At 43.1% G+C, this 16179-nt stretch overlaps 1 protein-coding gene across 2 annotated transcripts in view; it reads left to right on the top strand.

The window, feature by feature from the left end:
* The window catches only part of col11a2 (collagen, type XI, alpha 2), a 54414-nt gene that overhangs the window by 7778 nt on the left and 30457 nt on the right, over positions 1-16179 (top strand). The window contains exons 2-5 of one of the 2 annotated variants that reach the window (XM_030063917.1): positions 7407-7568; positions 8510-8720; positions 9093-9255; positions 9631-9753. In XM_030063917.1, the coding sequence (XP_029919777.1) occupies positions 7407-7568; positions 8510-8720; positions 9093-9255; positions 9631-9753 (659 nt within the window). Of the gene's footprint in view, positions 1-7406; positions 7569-8509; positions 8721-9092; positions 9256-9630; positions 9754-15223; positions 15550-16179 lie in introns of those variants that run through there. The other variant, XM_030063918.1, reaches the window with a different exon arrangement.

Consider the following 16179-nt stretch of genomic DNA (forward strand, 5'->3'; position numbering starts at 1 on the left):
CCTGCCAGCCAAACACACACATAATGTGACATCCACATGTTAATGCACACCACACTGACAGACCAAACCAAACGCCCGTTTTGTACCATATAAATAATTTACACTGAAGTAACCCCCTTTTTACAGCATAGGTAGTTATAATGGATTTTTTGTCTGTGTACACAGGGCATTATAAATAAATCGTAACTACAGAGCATGATGGCGGAAATTATAACTTACAGTTGGACTTGAGCTTACACGCCTAGCCATCGCGGTCAGCTGGATGGATGGAGGCACTCAGACAGAACTGGTGATTGAGGATAAACTTGATTCTGGTTTATTGCTTTCCAGTTCCAAATGCTTTTATTTCCATCTTTAACTCTTCTGGAAGTTTTGATGTTGTCGTTTTGTCTTTTCAAATTGCCATTTCCATCTCAGATCTCGCCATCCAGTCTGCCTCCCCTCTTCTTTCCTTTTGCCCTGTCACAGTTAAACTCTTCTAGGCTACTTTGGCTGCACAGTTCATCAAAGTTAATCAAAAAACAATATCAACAACTGCAATTTCCATTTTCTTGGAAATGCTACCAGACCAGAATATTGCCTCAGTAAATTAGTTTAGTGATTAGTGGCCATGTGTGTGTGTGTGTGTGTGTGTGTGTGTGTGTGTGTGTTGGAGGGGGGTGGGGGTGGGGGGGTTCTGTTTTATCTGTGGTCAATATTGTACATCCCTCCTGCTCTGTGTCTCTAACAATGTGGCTGTTGTGTAAAGGTGAGGGGTTAGGGGTCACCATGTCAGCTGGAGTGTGTGTCTGGTATTTGGCACAGCTGTAAGAAGAAAGGACACACACACACACACACACACACACACACACACACACACACACACACACACACAGTTAATAAAAAGGCAGAAAGCCCAGAGGGAAATCCAATTTTCCCATGAGGTGAACTCTCAGAATCTCTCAGTTTTCATCTTACAGTCGTCTGCAGCGATGGTGGCAGCACGGCTCTCTGTACATGCACGTGTGTGTGTGTGTGTGTGTGTGTGTGTGTGTGTGTGTGTGTGTGTGTGTGTGTGTGTGTGTGTGTGTGTGTGTGTGTGTGTGCATGTACAGTATGCATAAGCAAATAACTTCACACAAAAGTATCTGTCTCCATGTCTGTGTGTGTGTGTGTGTGTGTGTGTGTGTGTGTGTGTGTGTGTGTCTGTCTGTATGTGTGTGTGTGTGTGTGTGTGTGTGTGTAATATTTTCTAGATCTGATTTTTCCTTTTTTCTATTAATTTGCCTCCAGTGTGCATACCATATAGATTGAAAAAAACTTTGTCTTGTTTTTATATAGCACTTTTATGTGCTACTTCTTTTACAAACTACTCCATAAAGGCACATTCCCCCAACTTCTGCTCTGAAAGAACTTGTTCATCCTTAATGTGACCTACATGAGCAACCCAACAAGTCAAATTTGTCGTATGTGGAAACTTACATGGCCAGTAAAACTTTTATACACAATTCTCATGCCACATATTGGTCAGTGTGTGTTCATGTCATGTGCCTGTGTATGCATACAGGTGTCAGTGTGTGTGTGTGTGTGTGTGTGTGTGAGAGAGAGAGAGAGAGAGAGTATTGCACATGCTGGACCCGAGTTCCAGCAGCAGTTCTTCTGTTGTTTTGGCAAGCTCTGTGTTTGTCCAGTTTGTGTTTAGACAGGAGAACTGTTTGTTTTCACTCGGTTAACATGTTGCTCTGTTGGCAAAGTGTGTGTGGACTCACTGCCACTGTTTGTCTCTCTGATATCTGTGGGTGTGGGTGTGTGTGCATAGTGTGTGCACATGTACACAGACAGGCACACAGGAGCATGCTGCATGCATGAGCATCTCTGTGTGTGTTACATCATGCGGCTTTGTCCTTTAGAAGCAGCAGACTGTTTTCTGTTGTTGGTCACCCGACTTCTAGTTAATTTAGTTCAGCTCCATCTAGTGGTGGTTGAGGGGAACAGCAGAAACTGAGACCACAAAACAACAGCTGAAACCGCTGTGTGATTGCCAACCTGGCTGTCACAAAGTTTTCTGTCACATCTTAATATGCTGGTGGTTTGCACGTATGATCAGTTCTCTGTCTAAGTCAGTGGATCGAGTTTTTATAAGATTTTAAAATTCTGCAATACCTGAGCTGATGAAAACCTTCCCAAAACTGCTCGGATAAACAAAAAAAAAAAAAATGCATGGTGGTCAGGTTAAAATAAAAGGTGCTTTTTCTTAGTTCCTGGAAAGTCTACTTCTTCTTCTTTTCACCCAACAAACACTCACTCGACTTCATTGATCAGTGCTTTAGAGCATCACATAGATGTCTTCAGCCTCACTGGTACACAGATTTGCCTGAACAGCTAATCACACAATCACTGCTTAGTAATAAATTGAAACAGTGTTCTTCTCATTATTTCATTGCATGGCTGCTCTGGTGTCAGCGTCATCTCTGATACCCAGCAAAATCATGTTTTTCATGTGGACTTCAGTCGTTGCAGCTGACAGGCAGGATGACTGTTAATGGGCTGCGTCTGCCTGTATGAGTTACTGTAATTTCTACCTCCAGCGCTGGTTGTAACTGCCTTCACGTGCCAGCGAGCCCTGGCTCCTCTCTTAATGACAGCGGTGTAATTGGCCTGTGTTTACATCAATGGGCTGCAGCCATCTGTAAGTGCTTATGGTAAGAAAAAACGACTGAGAGGAAAGAGGGAGAAGAAAGAAAGTAAAGAGAGAGAGTTTGTGCCCCTGGCTGTCTATTTTCCTACCTTGTCTAGTTTCATATTTGCCACTCCTTGTCTCAGAGTGTGTGAGACTTACTGTGCCTGTGTGTGTGTATCTTTGTGTCCGCGGTATCAGCGCACATTTCCCTGTCGGCATGTATGAGTGTGTGTGTGTGTACCTCTGCGTCCCTGTGTGTTATTTTTGCGGGTGTGTTTTTGTCGTGGTTGTGGTCCTGCAGGCAGGAAGGGCCCCGGCAGCAGATGTGAGCTAGGCAGGCAGACGGGGAACAGAGGTGCACATTGTACTGGGTGTACTGGGGGACCCCAGGCTGCAATCTGATCCAGTATCCTGCCATCACACAACCACGCTGTCTACTGTCACTGCCCCCCCCTCTCCCCACCACACACACACACATCCCTCTCTCTCTCTCCCTCTCTATCTCTCTCCCTCCCTCTCTCTGTTTACCTTTCTTTGCACTTCCTGGTGTCCCACTCAGGCCTGGGAACTCTGGAGAAGTATCAGAATAAATTAAAAAGTATGAGAATAAATTTGATCCTCTCCAGGTCTTGTAAAATTTGGGGGCTGCACAGAAATCCGGGAAAAGTATGAAAAACGGGTTAGGGTTAGGGTTAGTGCTGTGCTATTGGCCAGAAAATAGGAGCAGATATCACACTGATGAAAACCCTCTAATCCAATCAAGGAGGTGGGGTCCGCAAAATGTATGCAAATTTTGATTTTAAATATGTTTAGCAACCAAGAATTTCCACCCCCTTCTTCTTCCTCTTCATCCCTCCATCCCATCCATCTCACTTAATTTCTGTTTTGATCTTCCTCACCTTCCCTCCTCCCCTCTCCTTCTGCTCATTTCCGCCGCCTCAAGGAACTGTTTGAAGGCAGTTCCTGTTTTGGACGGTCAACGTAGCATTACAAAATCACTCAGTCTGCTTACAGAGAACTCACTCTCTCCTCCACAAGGCCCCCCTTTCCTCCTCCTCCTCCTCGCTGTTCCTCCTCCTGTCAGCATCTTCCTCTCTCTCTCATTCATCTTACACTGTCTACCTCGTGTCCTCCTTTCCTCCCTCCTTTCATCTCTCTCTCTCTCCTTCTCTCTGTGTGTCCTGTGTAGAGTGACGTTAATGGGCTGTGGTCTAGACGCCCTGAGGCAATATTAACGCACCATTTGTGCCCTCCACATAAATATTACCATCCGTGGGCCAGTTTGACTAACTGCTAACTCTGGGTGTCACCCAAACAAAAACCCCACTGATCATCATGGTGACTACAGGGAAACTATAACAATACCTCACTTGAATTACAGCCCATAAAGCATTACAAAGCACCAGAAGCACCTGATAAGCACAACACTGAGCAGGCCAAGCTGTGGGCAATTAACTACTGTTTTCAATGAAATGAAATATCTCAACCTTCTGAGTGTCACTCCTGGACTTGTCCTAGATGTAGGAAGCAATACTCAGTATTTATGATTATATTCACGAATATAGTCACAAATCAGAGCATATAGTTACAGATTCATAATATACCGATAATGCATGTAATTTGCAGATGAGATTATAATGTGAGAGTAGGCACTGGATGTAGATATGGGTGTTTCCAGAAGTATGACCTGCAGGCTTGTATGTGACACGTTTTGGGTGTTTGTTTGTTTGTTTTTGATGGACAGCAGTACCCGGGGATTTGATTGCATTGTTAATGTGATAAAAGAAGTTGACAGGCAATTTTTTAATAGAATTTAGATGACCAGTTTGCATACATCATATTGCTAGAGAAGATCGTTTTTATGGCCCAGTGGAACAGAATGAGGAATCTGGTGATTTTGCTGACACAGCAGCATGCACACAAAGGTCATCATAACATATCAGAGAGACTGAGCTAGGCTCTTAGATTTGAGAGGATTTATGCCAGTCTTGAAGTGTAATCTAGTTCAAATAACTCCTGGGATCAAAACATACGACTGCTGCTTCTTTTCAGGTGGAAACATTCAGAAATAGCCTTAGTGACTTTGCACTGTAAGAGATTTGATTGCCAGCCGGCTGAGACCTTTATGCAGAGTGTAACTGTACATGAGGTACACATGAGGTCATATATTTAGCACTGAGCACCCCAGTGGTAATATAACCCTTGACTTGGCAGAGTTAGTGCCTTGCTTGAACATGTTCCATTGTGCTTCACAGGTATGCAAAAGCACACATGCTTCATAAATCTGTTGTTTTTTAAAGTGCCTGGAAATTACAGTTGATCAGTGTGGCTGGGAGATGAAAAATGAAAGCGAACTAGTGATTTTATGAGCTACATCACAGCAGGGCTTGGTTGTAATCTTGTCATCAGCAGCATGGTTTTTACCCAGGCTATGCATCACTGCCACCATAAGTTTATTATAAGAAGTGCCACAGCAGGGCAGGCTATAAATGAACTTAACAGGCTGCTAACAGCTAAATTAGCTCCGGCACACCTCAAACACAGGGAGGCGAGCCAAAACTCTTGAGAATAGTTCATCCATGCGAAAGCAAGAGTAGAGAAATGAGGGTTATATCTAAATAGTTAACACACTCCAGAATCATTAAGATGTTGTCCTTTATATCACATATCTATGCTCCTGTTGGAGAAAATGTTTCTATCACCAAATCAGAAAGCATTTGGATGCATGTTTTAATTCTTATTCATTGTTGCAATGTCTATTTCAAATAATAGCTATGAATTATACCCCCATCACCATTACTTGCCAGCCCCGGGCTGCTGTTCTGTAATTGAGGCTGACCTCTGACCTCCATGTTTTCCCATGGGGATCAGTAGCACCCCTTTACTGTAGTGACATTGATTTTGAGGCTCACCACACTCTTCTACCAGAACTCTGCTCTAAAACAAGACAGTGCAAGTCCAGTGATCTGGGAAATGAGATATTGCCACCATTTAAAAAAAAAAAAAAAAAGTGAAACCCTCTTTGATTAAATAATTACTAACTTGAAAGCAATGTTGACTATAAATTACTATTTAAAATTATTAGGCTATTAAATATCTTTATTTACAAAACATAATCACTTGAACTTTTGAATCACTGAGCAATGAACATAAAATAGTTATTTGTTATTAAAATGCATGTGGGCCATGCACGTTCAATTGTGCATTGCCATAACTTGAACTTTCCTTTTGCCTCTGTTGTTCCCACCTCTCCACCAACAGTTCTCTAAATCATTTTTAGATGAAAATAAATGAATTACTTTGTCTAGACATAATAAAACATAAGCCCTAAGGTTACTGTTTAAGTGTCTTACAGCACACCCAGTGTATTTTGGCATGTCTTGCCTCATAAGGAATCCAACCCTTATCTCCAGCATTGCTAGTGCTGTATTTACCTGTCGAGATACATAGATTGACACAGTGCCATTGAGCAACGTGAGAAAGCTAACAGGGGAAACCACAGTGCAGACTGAGGGCAGAGAGACAAACTGCTTGGTGTGAGTGTGTGAAAGTGGAAAGAAGGTGCGAGACTGGTGGTATAGTGTGTGCGTGTGTGTGCATGTGCTTGTGTGTATGTTTGTGTTATGCGGCTGTGCACGTTAGCAGACGGGGAGGCTGTAACACTGTGCCTATCTTGACTGTGTGTGTTTGTGTGCGTGCATGTGTATGTGTATGTGTGTGAGATGAAACTGAGATGCATGTGTGTCCTCATACAAATATTTATTTGACTCAGCAGTATCAGATCAACAACTGTAACTTGTTTCATTGGCTTGATAACTGTGAGTAGAATAGAGGGCTCTGTCTCGGGTCTGATTTAAACTGCTGTACCTGCCCTGCAGTGCTTCATATATGTGGCTTGGACTGCGGCCCACTCTCTCATGCACACTGCCTCCTTTCTTATACTATGGCTAAATGTACAGTGGTAGCCATTGTAGATGCCCCCCCTCCTCTGCCCTGCACCTGCACTGCATTAGTTCTGCAGGATTTTACGAGCATTTAAGATCACTATTAAGATGAACATTATTGATCCTCCAGGGGCAAGTTACGTCACTGCGGCAGCAAAGTGTTGGATATGAATAAGTGTATAATGAATAGAAAATGCTAAAGACAAGATAAAAAAAATGGTTCTCTGTTTGGCATTCAGACACTTTGCAGTAGCAGTGGAGTAAAAGTGTAAAAGTGCAGCTTTGGCAAAGTTATTTCTGCACAGACTGTTGCATGAAAAGCTGGTAGAGTCAAGACTGGGTTATTGGGCTCTTGCCTGCCCAGCCAAAGACCTGCTCTAGTATGAACTAATGATATATCATGTCTCCTTTAAGTGGCGCTAGACATGATTTTTGGGAGATCAGCATCTTATCCCTGCGATTTAAGACCCTGGAGAATCTGCCCTATCTGCCCAGTACGGTTTGTGGAGCTGGGTATTCACAAATTGAAAATAAAGAGTAAAGAGCAAGCTCTACCTCAAACAGCAGTGAGCAGCTGGATTTGCCAATGTTGCATTTTTTCCCTCTCATCCCTGTGGCTTCCTTGCCTACCGCATCACCACAGACAAGCTTGATAAACATGAGCATATTGTGTGCTGTTAACAAGACACCAAAATGCAAAGTTACATGGTGCAGCTTTATGTTTTCAATTCACCTAATGGCAGTCTAACAGATTTTTCTTCTTTTCTTCTCTGTCTATTTCTGCCCCCCCTCCCTCTCCACAGACCCAGTGGATGTCCTGCGGGCGCTCCAGGTTCCCTCTCTCCCTGAGGGCGTGAAGAAAGTCCCTGGCTTCTGCACCTCCCGGCGCTCCAGCAGCCCAGACCACGCCTACCGCATCACCAAGAAGGCCCAGATCTCTGCCCCCACCAAGCAACTCTTCTCAGGTAGGCCTCAGCTTTTATTTGGACTGGACACCAGTGAGAATAACTGAATAACCAGCAGGGTTGTGAGTTTGTCATGTGGCAGAGTCCTGTTTTCCTCATGTCACTGTGTGGAAGTTTGTTTCACTTCACATAACCAGGATGTCACAACACATTTTTCAGAGTTACAAAATTCAGACCAGTTGGAAGTGAGTTTTTAAAAAGTGACTTCACAGTAAAACCAATTGATAGACTTGGAAAGCTTTCAACATGTGTAATTTCCACTGAGGTCTCCTGCACTGGTTTAAATAACTCAATCAAAAATGCACTCATATATCACAGTGAACAATCTGATGAACATACAGCCCTGAATATGAACAAGTTGCATAAAAACATATCTTATTTTTGATTTTCAAAAGAGGGCGGTTAAGAAATCACCTTGGCCTACACCATAGTTAAGGATGAGCAAAATTTTTAACTTATGAATCCCAGTTTGCAGAAAGCTCTAATTTCCATTGCAGCTAAGACTGGTTGCTATTTATGTCAGAATGTATTTTAAGCTGGGAACTAAGCTCTCTGGAGTTAAGTGGGGGTAGTTATGCCCTCTGCTAGATTGCTCATGGATATAAAGTATAATTATGTGTTGCAGTGCAGAGAGCTTGGTAAAATTGTGTGGGAGGACCAAAACAAATTATCTTTAGAGTGCTGTCTGACACCCTGAAGCATGGAGAGAGAAGAGTAAGTAGCATTTATGTAGTTGTGAAGAAACCCTGAGGAGTCAAAGATCATCCCAGCTCGTTTTTCTGACATTTCAGGTTCCTCGCCTGTCATTATTTTTCCTCATCTTTTCTGCAATCTTCATGTTCACCTATATTCTTTCTTTACATTTATCCCACCTTGTTGTAATTGCTTTAAGCTCATCACTTGTTTCATTTTCAATTCACACTCTCTCTTCCCATCCTCAGGTCGTTTCCCAGAGAATTTCTCCATCATGACTCTGGTAAAAGCCCAGTCGGGTCTCCAGGCCTTCCTCCTCTCCATCTACAGTGAGCCAGGCATCCAGCAGCTGGGCATTGAGCTCGGACGCTCCCCTGTCTTCCTGTATGAGGACCAGAACGGCAAACCAGCTGCCGGGGAATACCCACTGTTCAGGGGCGTCAACCTGGCTGATGGCAAGTCAGTAACCAGCAACACCCAACTTGAGATGGGTTGAAATAATACAGATGGGATGATATGGGATAATGTGTATGATTGAATAGGGATGGTGTGTGTTTGTGTAACCGATTTTCTGGATGATTGGTTGGGTGTGTGAAGCATGTGTGTTTGAAGAGGTGTGTCTTACATATTGGCCTGAAGAAATATTCTTAAATGTCCATCAGTAAACACATATGTGCAATCACTGAACCACTTTATAGAAGGAAGACAAACAGTTCCATTGCTTTTTGTGCCGCACTCACAGGCCCTGTCACCACACCTCTATTTATCAGCCCCACACCCTCCACCACTTTACACATTTATTTGCATGCTGTTGCTCTCCCCCGTCTCTAGATGGCACCGCATCGCTATCTCTGTGTCCAAGAAGAATGTAACTCTGCTGCTGGACTGTAAGAAGAAGATGACCTTGCCACTGCTGCGCAGCAACAACGCCGAGATCGACACCAATGGCATCACTGTGTTCGGGGCCCGTCTGCTCGATGCAGAGGTTTTCCAGGTGAGGACTGGGGGTGATGAGCGCCTCTGTTCTGAGCAGTTGTCTGAGCAGTGGGGAAGAGATGCGCTGGTTGCATCTGTGTAGTGAATCTGCAGCTGCAAAGTTCTTAAACAGGCAAATTTTGTAGTTTTTGGTGCATTGGTTTTGTCTTTAAGCTTTGAATGGATATAATCGACACTTGGAAAGAGCTGATCATGAAGATGAACAGCCATAGCCAACCTCTCTCAGCCCACAAGCTTGTTAACCAGCCACTCTTTGGCCCAGTTTCCAAGTTGATGTGGGTGGGGTGGTGGTGTAGTGGTGTGGGTTTTTCTGCCGTTGGTCACTTACACATTTTTGTGTATCTGTTTTTGTTTGTGTGTTGTTCCTCCACAGGGAGACATCCAGCAGCTGCTGATTGCCTCCAACCCCCAGGCTGCCTATGACTTCTGTGAGCACTACAGCCCTGACTGTGACTCCCCACTGCCCAAGACCCAGGCTCAGGACCCCAACACATACGTGAGTAACACCACCAGAGTGCATGCACACACACATCTGCACACAAATACACACAAATATACAAGTGCACGTGCACACACAGTTGCAGATTCAATATGATCATCTTCTTGGGCCACACACACACACCATGAGTCAACCAATTAAACTCTCAGAAAAGAATAGAAGTTAAAAAGCGTGGCTGCAGTGGACTATAAAACAGCCCTGACCCCTCACACACACGTCACCCCATAAAGCTTTCTGCAGGACTTACAGTACACACCACTTCACTGAGGTATAAATTACAGAGGCAGTAACCTGTAGTATTAATTCCAGTAATGCGCTAACACGCCTCACTCATAAAACTGTCCTAGGTTTCATCTGTGGCTCTGAAGCCCAAACAGAATCTGTGGACTTTTGTTTCCTTTTCTGTGACAACGTATTTCAAGTGTTATATTTAAACTGTATTTGCACATAAAACAAAGAAAAGAAAAAGAAAAAAAAATCATCTTATGAATAGCCAAGTGTTTATAATCAAGGGACTTATAAAGACAACTTGTTTCTAAAGATAAAAGACATTCTGTTTTAATTCAGTAGAGGGTTAGAGAGTGACTGTTCAGAGGTAGTTGTTTAGTTTATTGCTGCTCTGAGGATCTCTAATATGGTTTGTGTTAGGAGAGGAATATGAAAAATTGTCTGGTCAAACTAAAAGTGAACAAAGGGTTCCTTTAATTTCATTAGATGAAATCAAAATGAAAGTCCTCAGGTTTAGTTTGGGTCTTCTGATCTGTCACCAAAGTGCTGCTCTCTCTCTGTCTATCTGTTCTGTTTATGCATCACCGTCATCAACAACAGTTTGTATCCATCCAATTTCCTCCTCACCTCCTCAGTCTGTGTCTCCGAGGAAACTAGAGAGGAGCAGAGGCATCCTCTTATCATACCTTCCCATATAAGTGCACCTATAAAAATGGGCATATTTTGATCATCTGATACACTCCATGTTGGGGAAACACAAGCTTGAAGCGTAACAACAGCGGTTTAGTTTTCAGTCTGTCTGCTGTACTGCAATGGAACACAGAAAGGTAGGGGAAAGAGGATGATACAAGCCAGCTTTCTTTTTATTCTCCGTTTTTTCACATTGGTTGGAAAAAAGAGAACTTGCTCGGAAAATAAAACATGGAAATTACTTATAATCTGATTGGTCTCCTGGGAAAATTGAGACATATAAAGATTAGGCATAAAGATGGTTTAAGGTGGAGCCTCTTTGCTCACTGAGACTGGTTGTGCACATAACATACAGAGCTTTGCTAGCTCGCCCTCGTTCTTTTTCTCTCAAAAAACACATGAATACTTGGGAAATAGACCTTCTCTGACACCAGTTCTGTCACAGCACTAAAGTATGAACTGATTTTCATCCGCATTCATCCATCCAAAGTACATGACCTCTGTTTTATGAGCCTGCATGCCATATCTGAAGTCAATAAAAACTGTGCCAGTCACGGTACAAAGCTCCAAGACTTTGCGTCCCAAGCCCTATCATGTTGATGCTGTTGAGATGCTTTTTGAATGAATATAAATCATTGTGGTTTTATTCATTGGCTTCACCCATTGCTTTTTCTTCCTTTTTCTTTTTTTTTTTTTGCTGTCTTCTCATTCATCAAGGTCGTCTGTGTGTATACATCTGTAATGTCCAGACCTCTTAACCAGCAGCACAGAGTCCTGATGAACTGAGAAGGGAAAACTTGTCATCTTCTTTGCTCTCTCTCTCTCTCTCTCTCTCTCTCTCTCTCTCTCTCTCTCTCTCTCTCTCTCTCTCTCTCTCTCTCTCTCTCTCTCTTTCTCTCTCTCTCCCTCTCTCTCTCTTCACCTTTATTTATCCCTTCATGGCCTCTCTGACCTTTCTCCACCTCCCTCCTCCCTTTGGAAATCCACCCTGTCTCTTGTCATGCATTCCTCTCCTTACATTCCCTCTGCTCTCACCCCCATCACTCCCTGCCTTTTTTTTCACCTCCCTTCAACACTTGCCTCCTTCCATCCATGCCATCTTTCCATTCTCCCATCCCTCCATCTCTCTCAGTACTTTGATGAGGAGCAGGATGACCATGAATACCCCTATTATTATGAGGAAACAACAGGCATTCCTTCCTCCTCCTCCTCTCCACCCCCCTCTCCCCAAGCCAGGGCCCCCAGTCTACAGGTAAAGAGGGAGCAAGAGAGAGGGAAAACACAAGGGGGAGTTGAGGGAGGGATGGAGAATGAGGGAGAGAGTTATGAAAGGAAAAAGATGAGGCATAATAGGCCGGTAGTGGTTAGGCTCGCATAGGTTTTGAGCTCTGATAGGATTTAAAAAACACCTTATGTTATGCTCTTACACATTGTCCTGTGGACTTTTATTATAATAACCATCTTATTTTCAAAATCTTTATCTTGATTTTTAGCTTAACATGCCTCTCTTGTCTCTCATCACTCAGTCTCTCCATCCCTCCCCCATTTTATTCACATCTCACTATTTTTTAATTCACATTGACCATTCACACGCTCACCTCGTGTCCAACGTCTCAGTCACATTGAATTAACATTGCTCCTTGTGATATTTTGTCTTCATGTCATTTACATGTTGTCATATTATGTATGTGTGTTTAGATGTGGCCATGTTCATATGGTGGGGGCACTGGGGAGGGTTTAGGTATAGCTGTGTTGTATTATACACACGCACGCACACACTCACACACATACACAGACATACATAAACCCCTCCTTTCCTCCTCCTTTCCAGTCATCACCTCTCCCTCTTACACTCCAAACTGCCCCACCCTCTCCAAAACCAAATGACCTTCAACCTGAGCTGTCATTTGGGAAACGTCAGCTCAGCTTCCCTGCACAAACTATTGATCTAGCAATATGATCAATGTAAATTTCAGTGTTAATTTCACCATTTGTAAAAATGCACTCAGCTGTACAGAGTCACTGTTGTTAAGTAGCTGAGGGCTTCCAATATGGCCACCAGAGGGTGTGTAAGCCCTCTATTACATGGTTTTCACACCACAGCAGCAATACCTAACCTGTCCAGCTGTCAAGCAAGCACAGCAGATAATATGGGGATAAAATGTCATGTCATGTCCTATCCCTCTCTGGTCATTACTTCTCCACCTGTTGACATCATCATTACTACATTAATGTTTATGAAAATGATGGAATAGATGATGATTGGGTGTTTTTGGTTTAAAAAAATGAAGACAAGGACAAATCAACATTGGAAACACTGAGTGTGCCACAGCAGCTGTGTTTTTATTCAACCTGGGTCAAATAGTCTTTGCAAATGGGTTTTGTTTTAATCTGCACGAAGCGCCGTGCGGGTGGGGTTTGCCGCATTAAAATAACCTAAATGGTTTTGAATAAGCTGCTAATAAAATACTTTTCTGTGATTGTCCCCTACCCATGTGGCGTCTACGCAAAATAAAACAAATGATAAAAACTGTTTGCAATACTGTTGAACCAGGGCATGTGTCTGTTTTATCTTGTTACTTGCATGGTTTCTTTATTGTCTTGGAGGATGCCACCGCATGCACCTGCTGTATGTCTGTGTAACCCATTTATTTCACTATTTTTTGGTGAACACAGGAATATCAGTGCACATATCTTTGTCTTGGTGTATGCTTGTACGTCTGATCCTCACATGGCGTACATAAGATTCATGTATGCCAGTCTATCTCCTCTGGGTTTGTTCTGTGTTGACAAATGTGTTTTATAGGAGTCTGCATTCAGTTTGTTTGCCTATTTATCGTTTTCTGTTTGTACTCATTTCCTTCCTGTTTCCTGGTGAAAAGTTTGTTATTTTCAGTTATTTACTGTGTTAAATTGCATGTGTTTTGATTATAGCAGCATGTGTAGAGGGGCCTAATCATGTAGAGCACAACTTGATTTTTGTGGCTTTACCTGACTGAGACTAACATGTATTTGCATGCCAGGCTGACACCCTGCCTCTGCTTTTTTAAGGCTGATGAGCAACAACTTTCTTTCTCTTGCAGTTGGACCGCTCAGTGCAATCCTAAAGTGTGTTTGTGTGTGTGTCCGTGTGTGTCTATGTGTGTGTGTGTGTGTGTGTGTGTGTGCACTGACTGTGTGTGTTCAGCACCAGCTTTACCTGACCAGCCACACCCCCAGTGCCTTTGCCAAGCCACAGTCTCCAGTTCTTATTAGCACAAAGATGCTGCTTTGTCATTTAATTTGGAGAATGGCATTACTGGAGAAATCAGCTAAAATTACTTCAAATCAGTTTAATTGAACTTTGGGCAAAGAATTTCCTAATGTAACATTCTAGATTTGGTTCATGTACTTTATAATTATACTTCTGTACAATATTTTCAAACTTCCATTTAAACCCTGCTGTATCCAGTAATGCCTGAACGGTCTCAGTAAATCATCCAAGCCTTAGCCATCTTTATGTCATTGTGTCTCAAAACATCCACCCTTGTCTTTCTCTCTCCTGTCAATCCCTTGTTTGTGCTTTTCATCCCCTCCCAACCCCTCCATATGTCTCTGTCCGCCTCCATTTCTCTGCCCGTCTTTGTCAAAATGCACCTTCATACACTTACATTTCAACCATCCAATAATCATGGAAAATAGAAGAAGGCTGCCAATGGAAAACCAACCCCTACTAAAGCCCCCCCTGTCAAAGCCAAACCCACTCCAGCTAAACCAGCCAAGAATGGATCATACAAACTTGTAGTCAAGCCACCTATGCCCACCAAACGTCCCAAGACTACAACAACTAAACAATCCAAAGCAAAGCCCACTGCAGTTGAGGTTCTCCTGTCTAAGATCAAACCTACTGCAGCAGCTAAGCCCAAACCTACACCTGCCCCAACTAAGAATGGCAATGGTAAAGCAGCTGCTGAGAAGAAAGCCAATGGTGCAGCAACAGCTAATGGCAATGGCAATGGACTGGCAGCAAAAGCCAATGGCAATGGTAAAGTTACAGTTGAAATCAAGCCTACAGCTCAGGTCAAAGTGAATGGAAACGGCAATGGAAAGGTAGTTGTAGTTGAGAAGAAAGTTACTGTTACTGTCAGTGGAAAAACCTCAGCAGAAAAGGTCAATGGCAATGGCAAAAACACCATTGTGGTGAAGGCTAATGGTAGCAGCAATGGCAAAGCTACGTCTGCAGAGAAGAAAGTCAATGGAGAGGCTAAAGCCAATGGTAATGGCAAATCTATTGTTGAGGTTAAAGCCAAAATCAGTGGCAAAGCAGAGAACAAAGTCAATGGTGAGGCCAACGGCAATGGCAAAGCTATCGCTGTGGTAGATAAGAAAACATATAGTACTGGTTCTGCAAAACTGACAAAAACTGAAACCACTACAAAAGCAAAGACTGTTGTTAAAGTAGAGAAGATAGAAAAGACTGTGGTTAGTGCAGCTACATCAGCTGCCAAAGTAGAAGCTACGAAGGCATCTAAGCCTACCAAAACACCAAAGCCTGAGCCTACAAAAGCATCAAAGGCTGTTGCCACAAAGGCTTCAGCAGGAAAAACTCAAGTCAAGGCAGAGGTCAAAGAGGTCAAAGTGAAAACTGTGGTTGCCAAAGTCCCTCTGGTCAAAGAGAGCAAAGTAGAGAAGACTGTGGTCCAAAAGGTTCCCATGAAGAAAGAGCGTCCTACATCTGCCCCCGTGCGGCCCACTCCCCCCAAACCAACAACATCCAAGGTGGTGGTGGACATTAACAACGTCAAATCCCAGCACAAACCTTTCCCACCCTTTGGCAAGACTGCGCTAAGTGGCACTGCTGTCCCAGCGAAGAAAACGGGCAACGGTTATCAACAGGTACAACAGGAAGGCCCGTGGTTGGGTCAGAATGTCCAGAGCTGTATATCCCATCTATCTGATCTGGTTACCGGGTCCTTCCCCATCAAGGGTCTGCAGCAAAGTTTGAGGAAATTAAATGTTTTTGAGTAATTTGATGAAGTAAATAATTGGGTTTTTTTACATATGTGCAGGAAACCTGGTAGAACGGACTTAATATAAATAAAATGGTCTGTAGCAAACAAAATATAATCAAACTGAAATTTTCTCAAGGTTGTTTTCCATTAGGATTTAAAACACAAAGATTAATAAACAGATTGATTCGTTAATTTGAATGAGTAGCTTGGTGATTATAAGTTGCAGTCAGTGCAAATTTTGAGGTAAATCCTTGATGGTGGACTACCTGGTCTTCAGAATGGTAGTTGGCTCATACCAACCTGGGCCTCTCTCCTCCGTTTATATATCATATGATCTTCACGATCACCACAACCTCTCTATATGATATGATACAGCGGTACTCAGACTGTCACACTGAAGCATGGCTAATTGTACAGTCTCATTACTCTTTACTTCACTTTATATTCCCCCTTCAAGCTGCTGAAACTGGATCTCAGAACCTGAATACACTCCAGGCCTGCCATCTCTTACTAA

The sequence above is a fragment of the Myripristis murdjan genome, chromosome 11 (assembly GCF_902150065.1).
Source record: "Myripristis murdjan chromosome 11, fMyrMur1.1, whole genome shotgun sequence".
Classification (NCBI taxonomy): domain Eukaryota; kingdom Metazoa; phylum Chordata; class Actinopteri; order Holocentriformes; family Holocentridae; genus Myripristis; species Myripristis murdjan.